This window comes from Homalodisca vitripennis, unplaced genomic scaffold (genome assembly GCF_021130785.1).
Source record: "Homalodisca vitripennis isolate AUS2020 unplaced genomic scaffold, UT_GWSS_2.1 ScUCBcl_307;HRSCAF=2016, whole genome shotgun sequence".
NCBI classification, from domain to species: domain Eukaryota; kingdom Metazoa; phylum Arthropoda; class Insecta; order Hemiptera; family Cicadellidae; genus Homalodisca; species Homalodisca vitripennis.
This window is the reverse complement of record NW_025776426.1, coordinates 37,039-50,267: the sequence shown is the minus strand read 5'-3', so window position 1 is coordinate 50,267 and position 13,229 is coordinate 37,039. Positions and strand designations below refer to the sequence as shown.

At 33.3% G+C, this 13,229-nt stretch overlaps 2 protein-coding genes across 3 annotated transcripts in view; both read left to right on the top strand.

Moving 5' to 3' along the window:
• The window catches only part of LOC124370559, a 35,730-nt gene extending 32,637 nt beyond the window's left edge, over nucleotides 1-3,093 (top strand). Inside the window, 2 exon segments of the mRNA XM_046828845.1 lie at nucleotides 1,360-1,477; nucleotides 2,964-3,093. Coding sequence (XP_046684801.1) covers nucleotides 1,360-1,477; nucleotides 2,964-3,085 — 240 coding nt within the window. The 3' untranslated portion in view covers nucleotides 3,086-3,093.
• A 6,611-nt stretch (nucleotides 3,094-9,704) lies between these two features.
• Nucleotides 9,705-13,229, top strand: part of LOC124370560 (E3 ubiquitin-protein ligase parkin-like) — a 28,063-nt gene continuing 24,538 nt past the window's right edge. For both annotated transcript variants that reach the window (XM_046828846.1, XM_046828848.1), the window contains exon 1: nucleotides 9,705-10,097. In XM_046828846.1, the coding sequence (XP_046684802.1) occupies nucleotides 9,846-10,097 (252 nt within the window). In that variant the 5' untranslated portion in view covers nucleotides 9,705-9,845. The remainder of the gene's footprint in view (nucleotides 10,098-13,229) is intronic.

Here is a 13,229-nt window from a genome sequence, read left to right as displayed (position 1 = left end):
TCTTGTGTCTGCATATTTGTACATGTATGTACATATAAAACGTTTGTGTTGTGACTAAGCTTGCATATATGGTGTGTACATAAACAGTAAATCTTGTGTCTGTATCTTTGTACATGTATGTACATATAAAACGTTTGTGTTGTGACTAAGCTTGCATATATGTTGTGTACATAACAGTCAGTCTTGTGTCTGTATCTTTGTACATGTATGTACATATAAATAACGTTTGTGTTGTGACTAAGCTTGCATATATGTTGTGTACATAACAGTCAGTCTTGTGTCTGCATCTTCGTACATGCATATATAAACAGTTTGTGCTTTAACTAAGCCTGGCTATATGTGTGTGCTCTTAAGAGTCAGTCTTGTGTCTTCATCTCTGTACATGTACAGACATACAAACACGTTGTGTTGTGACTAAGCTTGCATATATGGTGTGTACATAAACAGTAAATCTTGTGTCTACATATTTGTACATGTGCATAAAAACAGTTTGTATTGTGACTAAGCTTGCATATATGTTGTGTACATAACAGTCAGTCTTGTGTCTGCATATTTGTACATGTATGTACATATAAACAGTTTGTGTTGTGACTAAGCTTGCATATATTGTGTATACATAAACAGTAAATCTTGTGTCTACATTTTTTGTACATGTGCATATAAATAGCTTGTGTTGTGACTAAGCTTGCATATTATATGGTGTGTACATAAACAGTCAGTCTTGTGTCTGCATATTTGTCCATGTACATAAAAACAATTTGTGTTGTGACTAAGCTGGCATATATTGTGTATACATAAACAGTAAATCTTGTGTCTACATATTTGTACATGTGCATATAAATATCTTGTGTTGTAACTAAGCTTGCATATTATATGGTGTGTACATAAACAGTAAATCTTGTGTCTACATATTTGTACATGTGCATATAAATAGTTTGTGTTGTGACTAAGCTTGCATATATATGGTGTGTACATAGTCAGTCTTGTGTCTGCATATTATTGACCATGTACATATAAACAGTTTATGTTATGACTAAGCTTCCATATATGGTGTGTACATATTCAGTCTGGTTTATTAACGACACCTTGTTATTATACTTAGAATTAGTGAAGAAAAATACCACAATGATACAGCCAGTGAGTTGGAAAATCTTGTTTTAGTGCAGTTAACTTGTATTTTTGTTCATTGAATATAACAAAATATAAATATGTTAAACAGAATATAAATATTTCTACTGTCCATAAAATATTTGTTTATATTCCTGAGTCTGTATTCTGTTTTACATGAACTATTGTTATGTGACAAACTGAGACTTAAGTATTGTGACAGAATCATGTCATAATTAAATTTGTTTCCAGGCGATGTCATTACTGGGTGAGGTTGCCCTGTCATTCTTTTTTGCTTTACTTCTCAACTTGGTATTCGAATCGCCTCTTCAGAGAATGCAAAAAATGCTCTTCAAAAAGCAATCAGGAGGTGAGTTTTATACTTTAATTATTATGGATGAATCTTAAAAAATTGTTTTACAATAAGAGAAAAGTGTTTTAAAACACAGGGCCGAAATTCCAGAGTGATAAATATCCGATACAAAAATGGTGCTATTGTCAAATTATATTAACCTACATTTAAAAACTAAATACAGTTTTAACAATTAAATAACATTTTCAAAATTTAAAATATTAACATAATTTAACAAATAAAATGACATTGTGTGGTAAGTTTGATGACAGGTCATTAATATATATAAAAAATGAAAGTGGGCACAGAATTGAATCTTGGGGAACACCGATCTTATCTTCTTCCCACTCAGAGATTGGGAAGAATTTTAATCCCTTTTTTTATTGCAGTAGTTCTTTGTTTACAACATTTGAGATATGATTCAATTCATTCCAAGACAATATTTGAAAAATTATAAAATTTCAGCTTGTTCAGTAAAATATCATGCACAACACAATCAAAAGCCCTGGATATGTCACAGAAAAGTTCATCAGTCTTCTGTGACCTACCCAAGGCTTCCGTTACAAATTCAGAGACTGCCGAAATTGTGTTACTCTTAAATTTAAATCCGAACTGTTTTGTGCCTAAGGTTTAACAAAAACATTTGATTATTCATTAACTTTTCAAAAATTTTAGGTAAGACAGGCGGTACTGATACCCCTCACTAATCTTTTGGGATTGCATTATTTCCATATGTCTTAATGTTTAATTTCAGAATATTTTAATTAATAAGGAAAAACACCATCCAGAAAAGATTTATATATAATGAGATATGTGAATAACAGACTTTTTAATAATGTGGACTGGAATTTTGCCCTATCCCATAGATTTTGTTTTTCAAATTTAAATTAGTTTTTTTCACAACCTCAGCAGTCATCATTTTTGGTTCCAAAAGTAGCAGTCCATTAAAATTCTTTGTTTGAAGTTTATGTTTGATGATGGAATTTGTATTTGTATTGTTACTAAACTGTTCACATAGTCAAAAATATTCTTACCAAAGAAGATTAATGCATTAAACTATACTATTATAATAATTTTCAACAGGCTATAATACAATTAATTATTACATTCATATTACAGCAAAACATCTGTGTAATATTACTTGAAATAAAAGTTCTAGTTAGCAGCTCATACGATCTCATTTCAAAGAATTTTATTCCATGTTTTTTAAACTGTATATGGTATTGTAACTGCAAAGTTCTGTACATTCACAAAAATGATGAAATTTTGTGAATTTATGAAAAAAAATCTGTTTGTTTGAATATTATATCATTTTTCTAAAGTTTTCCGTTCCCAACAATGTGCACTTAATCATGTTTATCCACAGGTTTAGGAAAGTCAGGTTTGACTCAGCGGAACATCGCTCAGACAGTGGATACCCAACTTAACCTGACTTGTGGAATCTCCAAGATCTCCTACAGGGAAGAGAATAGTTATAACATCACTTAATCATGTTTATCCACAGGTTCAGGAAAGTCAGGTTTGACTCAGCGGAACATCGCTCAGACAGTGGATAGCCAACTTAACCTGACTTGTGGAATCTCCAAGATCTCCTACAGGGAAGAGAATAGTTCTAACATCACTTAATCATGTTTATCCACAGGTTCAGGAAAATCAGGTTTGACTCAGCGGAACATCGCTCAGACAGTGGATAGCCAACTTAACCTGACTTGTGGAATCTCCAAGATCTCCTACAGGGAAGAGAATAGTTCTAACATCACTTAATCATGTTTATCCACAGGTTCAGGAAAGTCAGGTTTGACTCAGTGGAACATCGCTCAGACAGTGGATAGCCAACTTAACCTGACTTGTGGAATCTCCAAGATCTCCTACAGGGAAGAGAATAGTTCTAACATCACTTAATCATGTTTATCCACAGGTTCAGGAAAATCAGGTTTGACTCAGCGGAACATCGCTCAGACAGTGGATAGCCAACTTAACCTGACTTGTGGAATCTCCAAGATCTCCTACAGGGAAGAGAACGGTTCAAACATTGCTTTCACCGATGAGAACGGAACAAGGATATCGTACAGGGATGAGAACGGCAGGTTTAAGAGTTAGGGTGCTACTTTTTTGTTAATTACTCTCGGTCTAGACAGACCAGTGTTGACCAGAATTACGGCAAAAGCACCGATCTAGCTATATATATATATATATATATAGCGTTATTTAAGGGTGCATTTTCATTTTGTATCTCTCTAAAATCACCAGTAGCAGTATTTAGAAGCTACCTTCATGTAGCTACAAGTAATAATAATAATAACAATAATAATAATGTGCACTTAGCCGTATATGTTTTATCCTTGAATTCATTCTAAAAACCAAAAATAACAAATCAAATCAAACATGTATTACATATTTATGTTTAGTAATTAATGGCTTTTATTATAAATATTATATTATGTGCAATTAAAGATGTCACCATGTTACCTTGTTTGTGTACCATCTACTTGTATTATTAGTATTGTATTGTGATAATTGATGTTAATTGACTTATTTAAGATTTATGATAACATAGTAATTTTTTAAATTCCTGAATGTCAAGAACAAAATTTTAATTATATAATATAAAAAAACTGCTCAATTTTTAAAATTTTTGTTGATTTATGTATATAATGCAATTTAAGACTAAAGAATAGATGTTATGAACTTGTACCAAACTAACTGTGCAAACCTATTGTTTACACATAAAATGTAGTTATTAGTGAACGTTTTGAAATACATAATGGGAAAACTTACTGTCTAACTTATTACCCAGACAAGTTTATTGTCTAAAGAACCATAAATGATTGTTGAAGTTAAAGACTGATGGTACAATGATGCTCAATGCCAAACTGAAAACTCCATTACAGTCGCTCTAAACAAAGGGATGAGCCAACTATATGTGAAAAGATCCTACCTTTTCTACATTTATTTCTAACTAAATTGTCAAGATGTATATATAATGGATTGAGGCCGAAATACATTCTTGCAGTGTATTGTATAATCTTACCCACACTCAGCTTTTATTCCTGGATTAAGATCAATTAGCTACTATCAAACAAGTATTCTTCATTTCAATCCAAAGTTGTTGTTTGATCTTCCAAGAATTTTAATTTCTCAGTGAATAATTTGTAATTGATGGTGTGGTGTCATCGTTGGCATTCAGATTGCTGGTTGATGGTGAATTAGTGCCCCACACTATCGTGTTCAGGAGTTACTATATATGACATATGTCTAAGATTTTCGTTGTTTTAAGAAAATAATCATATTTTTATTGTATTGTAACAATATATTACATACATGAATGTCAACACATGAGTATTCAAACAGCAATACTCTACATATTCACAGAGAGTAATATTAACTTTATTTTGTACACTCATTCAAACTTTTTTTAACTTAGTTTTAATCTTTTAATATCCCAGCGGCTTATGATGATCTCTTTTACAGAAGCAAACAGTTTTAATACCAAAAGCTTTTTGAAGTAAGTATTAAATTGAAATTGGTTTTTGCATTTTTTTATACTATCAGGGAGCATATTGATTAGACCTACGCTGACTTGTTTTGGTAAGTGCTAATATACAATCAATTCATGGTTTTGGCCTGAAACATGTCCCATGCAGATGTAGGTCCCAGCCTAGAACCAAATTGCACTTTGTGTGACATTACAGGATCACTCCAGACACATAGACATGCACCTTCTAAAATAATCTTTACACTACCCTGTGATTTAACTTTGCAGTAATTATTACTGCCATTTTATGCTTGAAAATAGATTGATTTGTTACTTTTTCATATTTTGCGTTTTGGTAGTTAATAAAAAATATAGCCAGACAGCCTTACAATAAATTTTAATTTCCTTCTCCGATATAAATTCTAAGAGCACTTCCAGAGTACATTCCAGCAAAGGTTACTAACAAAATGTGAAGTTTTCAGGTCTTCCCCTTACAGGCCATATAGATCCGTCCACAGAAGCTAGTGGCTGTATTCGAACAGTAATTAAAAATGTTCACATATTGATGTATAATACCCATTACTTTAAATTTGACCTGACGACATCTATTTTTTCTGTTGAGAGAGAGAGAAAAATTATCTCAGTTAACATCATGTAATCATATCTATGTACCTGTTTCTCTTGACGACTCCAAATGTTTTTTGCTAAATTGAAATAAAGAAAATTTATGAAACTTTCATTAATTCATATTAAGACTTATTAATTATTTTCTGTAATATATAAAATACCGGTGTAGCGTGTTGATTTAGGCGTGGCAATCTATATTGATCATGGCATATTTTATAATGGCATTTTATGACATATTTTGATCTTCAATGTTCCTACTAATTGTTCATTAAAGTATAACTTATTTCATGTAAATATCTGTATTACAAACGGGTGTCTGCCATGGGAAATAAATAGCCTTCTGGATCCTTGTATCTTACACTGGCCACTGAGCACTGTGCTCAGCTGAGTGTGATACTGTCTGAACCGTAGACGATGGTTCATAATTGTATCAACATGTACGATGATGTCTGTTATCTTCTCTGTTGGTAGTCAGGACACCAGCTACATCTTCACTTTGCCAACATTTCTGAAAAGTTAGATTAGAGTCTACCCAACTTTCGTCCTTATAAAATATTTTCCTGTTTTCACTTCTATGCTTTTTAATACCTTGCAGATACTTAACCCTCCAATTAAAAATATCTGGACGTTCAATGAGTATTTTGGATCTATCACCACATTTCTTATGCTTTAAACCAATTTTGTGTAGAATTTTACGCAGAGTTTTTTTTCTCAAGGGAAATCGATTTGTCCTTCACTGTAGGGAGCAGAATCCTTAAGAATGGAGTGAGCCGCGTGTTTTCTTTTCTTTCCTGGGGTTGACAAGGACGAATTACTGGACTTTTTTCACTCACTTATAATTTTATAAATACTGCTTAGAGATTCAGATGTGTTTAAAGCAGCCATTTTAGTAGATTTCTTTAAAGAAACACTAATTTATTGTTTGTTTTTTTTTTATATTCCTTGTCACATTTAGCAATAATACTGGCAATAGCATTACGTGCTTAAGTATGAATTGTTTTTCCCTTTTGCAACTACTCGTAGTATCCATTGTATAAGTCGTCAATAAAATGATGTGAGCACAATTATTTCAACGAACGAACCTGTTGCAAAATGAACACTCTTAAAAACTCAATGTTTTTAGCAAGTTACTAAAGAAAGTGCGAGGAGGGTGGGATGGAGAAAGGGGTACAGGGAGAGGAAGACGCCCGAACTCGATTCATTGAAATACCTCTCTGGACCCCTCATCTTTCTCCTCGCGGTCGGACTATATGAGCAAGGCACATCGCAGGTGCAGATGGTATATCATACTGTATGATAAAACAATCGCCTGAGAAAGGTAAGATGCTATTCATAAAACTATGTAACAGTATTTGGGAATCGGAAGATGCTGAGTTGCCCAGGTTTTGGAAAAAGTGTAATTTTACCCTTGTTAAAACCAAATAGTGATAAAAATTCACCCGAGGAATATAGGGCCCATCAGTTAATTTCCTGTCCAGCTAAGATTTTGAACAGTCTTGTCAAAAACAGATTAGATTGGTTTGTGGAATATTCTAATTTGATTCCACCGTCTAAATGTGGTTTTTGGAAAGGCAGAGTTTGTCTAAACCATTGATTTACTTTCTTCCATGAGTTTTTTTTTTTTTTTTTCCTACAATAGGAAAATGCATTATGCATCGTCAGGGACAGGTGTTCGCCCTGGTGTGTGGGACTCTCACCCATACCAGTCCAGGCATTGGAAACCCTCTCGGGAACGCATCTCTGCAACTACTTCAAGAGGGTGCCATCGTTCGCCCAATGGGCATTACTTCATTCTAAAATCCACCAGCATGAGCTATTCTGGTGCTTTATAGCTGCTCTCTTCTTTTTTTGCCTTAGCACCCTCTTGCAGAACGCAGCGACAGCGTTCCACGATTCGGGACTGGACAACATCTCTTCTATAAGAGTCTCCGGCGAAACATAGTTAACGTAGATAAAAGTAGGAATAAAACTTTAATCACTGCATTTCTTGATTTATCTTATTGAAAAAATCAGCTATCAAAATTGTCACAGACTCTGATCACCCGGCTTATGTAAACGTGCTTGAATTAAATATGCTAGTAAATCACAATCCATACTTGTTGAAACAAAAAAGCACCTTTGATTACCGTATATAAAGTTTCAATAATACCCAAGAATATACAGGGGTATATTTTAGGGATAACCCTCATTATTCAAATAAAAAAATCCTATTTTAGTAGATTGGACAGGCATTCAAGTATTTCAAATTTAAATTGTTCAAGCGTGTATAAAAAGAACTATAACATAAATGTTGGCATGAAATATCACCAATAAACATATATTGCCACTGTAGAATTATACATTAATCTTAGATAAATTAAGCTCTAAAATACTCAGACCAGTTGGAAAACATAACTGCCGTTCTAACTATATTCTCTGATTCTCAAATAGTTCTGCAGACAATGTGTGCAACCTGGAAACGAAAACGTAAAGAATGGCTTCCTTTTTAATAATCAATAAATTAATTACCAGAGTAAGGACCATAATGTTACACTAGCCGCCCAGCCACATAGGTGTCAAAGAAAATGAAATTGCTGATAAAATTGCTAAACAAGCTAGTGATGATATGGAGTTTCAGCCAGACTATACATCATTACAAAAATTAGACGCACTCGTATATAGAGAAATAATGAAGAAATTGTTTGTTAAAAACTCACAGAGATTTCTAAAGTTCTAATAAAGGCCAACAAAACAAGTGCTACCGAATTTAGTCAAGAGGTCGTGGATAGAATTGAATACTTTAATATATAGTTTATCATTATTATGTGCAGTTTGAGGTTTGGACACTTTAGCAACGCATAACGTTTACATCAGACGAAATTATTAGATAATCTGTAGGTAAAAAAATGTAGAAGGAAAAAGTGGTGTTGAGGAATCGATTGATCATATATTCAATAATTATATTAGTTGTATTAAAGAACGTAAAAATGTGTCTGAGAAATTGAGAAAACGTTGTTCAAAAACATTTTTCTACTTCATCACATTTACCAACCCTTCTTCAAAGAGATCATTATGATATTTGATGAACTCTTCTTGAAATTTCTATCGGACTCAATAATAAAGATTAAAGATTACAAATACATAATAAATAAATTTTAATATCTGGAAATAAAATACTTGTGTACAAATTATGGTAATTCTAAGCAATATATGGGTCAACCTCGATTTTTCTCATATTACAATATAATGTTCCAATAGTCAATTAGAAAAAGAAATGACTAGAATTTCTTGCCGGAAAGCAGTTATAGGGAGCAGGCAACTCATATTACAATATAATGTTCTAATAGTCAATTAGAAAAGGAAATGACTAGAATTTCTTGCTGGAAAGCAGTTATAGGGAGCAGGCAACCGCGAGAATTACCTATTAGTGATCAGGTGCACTGACGTGATCTGGGCTTCAAATTTGGAACTACTCGAGTTAATTTTTTTTTTTAAAGAGCAAGCAGCGCTAAGCGCTGCGCAGCGGGCAAGCATCGTGCGTGATCTTCGTCTATACTGAATTGATTCAGGCCAAAGGAATGACATTTTGTATTGGGCGGATTATATTGGTTTACTTTGCTTTCCAGCATGTAATTATGTGTTTAAAATTGTTTTACATACATTACCTACATTATATTGTAATATGTAATAACAATTTATCAGAAATTTTTAATAAAAAAAAGGATCACGCACGATGCCTGCCCGCTGCGCACCGCTTCGCGCTGCTTGCTCTTTTAGAAAAAAAATTAACTCGAGTAGTTCCAAATTTGAAGCCCAGATCACGTCAGCGCCCCTGATCACTAATAGGTAACTCTAAGCAATATGTGTCCGTCTGGCGGTTGCCTGCTCCCTATAACTGCTTTCCGGCAAGAAATTGTAGTCATTTCCTTTTCTAATTGACTATTGGAACATTATATTGTAATATGACAAAAATCGAGGTTGACCCATATATTGCTTAGAATTACCCAAATTATTTATGGAAAAAAATAACAATTGACTGAAATAAATTAATTTTGATGCCAAAATACCTGTGGTTTCATGGATAAATACGAAACCCAGAAGCAAAAGAAAAAGGTGAATGTTTTTGTTTGATCTATATTCGTACTGGCTCTATGGTACTGAACACTGAACTGATCAGTGACCACGAGCAACTCTTTAAAACTAGGTTAGAATGGTTGGGTTATTTTGGTATTTTAGTACCAATTTGAACTAGAATAGTAAATTTAGGCCAGGGTAGGAAATAAGAAATACCGTTCGTATCGTAGGATGATTCTAGAATTTCTCCTACAGTTATTGCAAGCGATGTTTCATGTATTTTCATTTAGTAGAAAGACACTTTCTAATTCGCTCAACATATACATCAAGTCTAGCAATGGTAATACGTTATCAGTCTCATTAGATCCAAAGTGGGACATAAAGAATGTGAAGCAAGTAATAGCTCCTAAGTTAGGCCTTTCACCAGAAGAAGTGAAAATAATTTTTGCAGGAAAGGAGTTAGAGGACTCAACAGTTATTGAGGTAAGGGTTATATCTGTTCTCTTGTTACTAATGTAATAAACTAGTCTGTGGGCCATACAAGTTACCTAAGCCTGTAAAAAGTGTAATTCCTATGGGCTTACATTTATCAAGTTAATTAAAAAATGAAATTATTACATGGACTTGAGTATTATGTAAAAAACTTGTTTGGAAGTCCAAGTAGCTGACCTCATGTAACAAATAGGTACATAAAGTGGCAGTAGCCTATTTGTCCACAGATTTGTAAAACATTGTAGGTCTAGAACTACTGTGTATAGTGACATGGCCAAATTTCAAGTAAAAAATGCAATAATAGAATGGGTGCTTGTAAAACTTGGGTGTTTTCTTTAGCAGCCACATTACGATATTTTAATACACGAAATAATAAAGTTTTGGAGGTACTTTGGGATTATACCGACCACACCAGTAACTTATGAAGAACACAAAAATATAAATTTATAGAAACAAACATGATAGAACGAAAACACAACTGTTTAATTACATAATTACAAGCATTTCCCGGTATTGTTGTCGCTGTTATCTTATCTTTCTCGATAATCCCGATTAGGGCAGGGCGCGGCATCACATGATTTGCACGGTACATAATTGCATTTTCCATTACAATTCAATTTATATTTCTGATCAGCCCCTCTAGAATTTGATATTTTACTGATAGGTACTATCTCGAGGGATGTTTTTCTTTCGTCGACATCAGCGCGGGGCAGCACCAAAGGTGCTGCCGAAGCCCGCACTGATGGCCGGAGGCACTCGCATTTTGGGTGGCGGAGTGTGATCAAGAATAAAAACAAGTTTTGAGTGTTTTTTCAATAAAGAGTTTAGTTTTAGTTTTGTAATGTTTGTTTTTGTTGAATTTTTGTGTTTGGAGAAATGTAGAAGTAAAACACGGAAGTACAACAAAGCAACGCACCAGCTGAACGGGCGGCGAGACTCTGCAATCACGTTATCAGCCATTCTTTTGTTACGTATGTGACACTTAGACACATTTATGGTGAAATATAAATAAAGTAAAATTATATAAATACATTTATTACAGTTCAGTGTATAGAAGGTGATTTAATTAAAAAGTATACAAAATTGGGCACAAGAATTTTTATTATTTTCCAAGCAATACATGTTTTTATGGCTGTTACGTTTGTGACATGAAAGGCACTCATCCTTAGAGTGTTAGGTACATAATGGTAAAATTCTGTTAATTTTTTCTTCAATAAAATTTAAAATAAAATTAATTGCATTCCTTATTAATATTTACGTACAACTCTTAATTAATCAATGTACCAGCATGTTTTGAATACTTGTTAAAAATTGTGATTTGTTGTTACGTATGTGACAGGTTGTTTGTTACGTATGTGACAAGTATAACTAGAGTACCAAGAACACTATTTATGATAAAAATAACAACTTATTCTATCTAAAAGTGATATCCTTACAACTGAACTGAACCAACAAAATAGGTAACTGTTATCAATTCACATAGAAAACGTTACAATAAAACTTAGGTACTAAATTCACACATACTGTATATTAAGGTTCCTTATAACTATTTCTACAATATTAATTTTTAAATAAGTTGGGTACACTTTTGTTCTAAGTAAAACTAACAGAACATAGTCACACCTCTTTAACTTGTACAGTTTTTGGAAACTGATAAAGTACACGAACTCCAACAGTTTTAATTTTAGGTTGTTCCAACACCCGAATAATGTCTTTAGTAGCCACGAGCCTTTCATCATTTTCATCAATTTTAAACAGTGTAGTATCCTCCCCATACTTTCTCAAGAAAGTGACTACAATATCTTCATTTACTTTGCTCTGGCAAACTGCTACGTAGCGAAATTCTTTCATTTTATTACTTAATAATTTCACTAATACAAAGTCACCAGGATTTTGGTGTTGGACATTTCTATCAGTGTTTGATAATGGCTCTTCATCTGTCTCCATCTGTGCATCATTTTTTCCAGTACTCTCATACTTGTCATCATCAGATTCATCACTGTAAACATCTTCATAGTGTAGCCGTCGTCGGGTTGACAGTTTTGTAGCGTCATATTCTTCATTCTTAATGTCAACTTTAAGCATGAGTGATTTTGATGTCCTGCTAATCAGTATCTCGTGATCACTATATGCTTGAAAGTGGTGCATTGCTTGAATACCAGTTATTTGATGAATTTTACCCCATCTCTCCTCAAGATGTTTTCTATTATGATCTATTTCTTCCTTTGAAACAAACAATAGCCGAATTTCTTTGCATTTTTCCAATGCCACTCTGTAGAAATCTTCTGGGGTATTAACAAAAGCTTTCCGACCCTTTACTGCTCTCCATACAATCCTCTTTACCATCCCTCCGATACCATCTACAGCCCCCTTCCCATGGCTGGAAGCAAAAAAATTCCAGTTCATTGCAATACCAAAGTCTTCCTCTGCAAAACAAATATTTGACATAGTGTACCGGCTTTTAAATTGGCCGGCACAGTTATCAGAAAATATATGTAAATATTTTACTTCTGGAGCTATTTGATTAATTTCTTTTACAAGAACCTTTATAAATGTCCAAACAGAGTTCTTACAATGCTTCAAATCATCACTAACACAAGCAAAACTATAAACTTTATCATTATGCCAAACACAACAAGTAAAAATAGTTACTTGCGAGTGGCTCCAGTGAGCACTTTGGATTTCATCCTGTTGTACTAAAGAGTAGTTTTCCGCAAAGTCTATTTGCATAACTGCTTCATTTTTTTTATTTACCAGAGATTTTTTGCAGCTGTCAAAATATTCTGCTTGGCTTTTCTTAACAAAAGTGTGAGTCTTGAATCCTGGTAGCTGAGACTTTAGTTCAAGAATTGCTTTGCGTAGTGTAGTGCAATTTTCCAAAAGTTCAGGCCTATTATTAGTCATTTTCCACTCTTTCCACTTAATCATTTTTTTCAAATTAACTTCTCTACTTAACAAAGACTTCAAGTCATAAGTACACTGATCACATTCATTGATCATACATTTTTCATTTGTCAGATCACAACAAACTGCTTCTAACAACATTGAATGTGTTTTTGGGAAGATTACATCCTCTTTTGAAATTGACTCAATTAAAAAGTTAAAATTAGCATGTTTCATGCA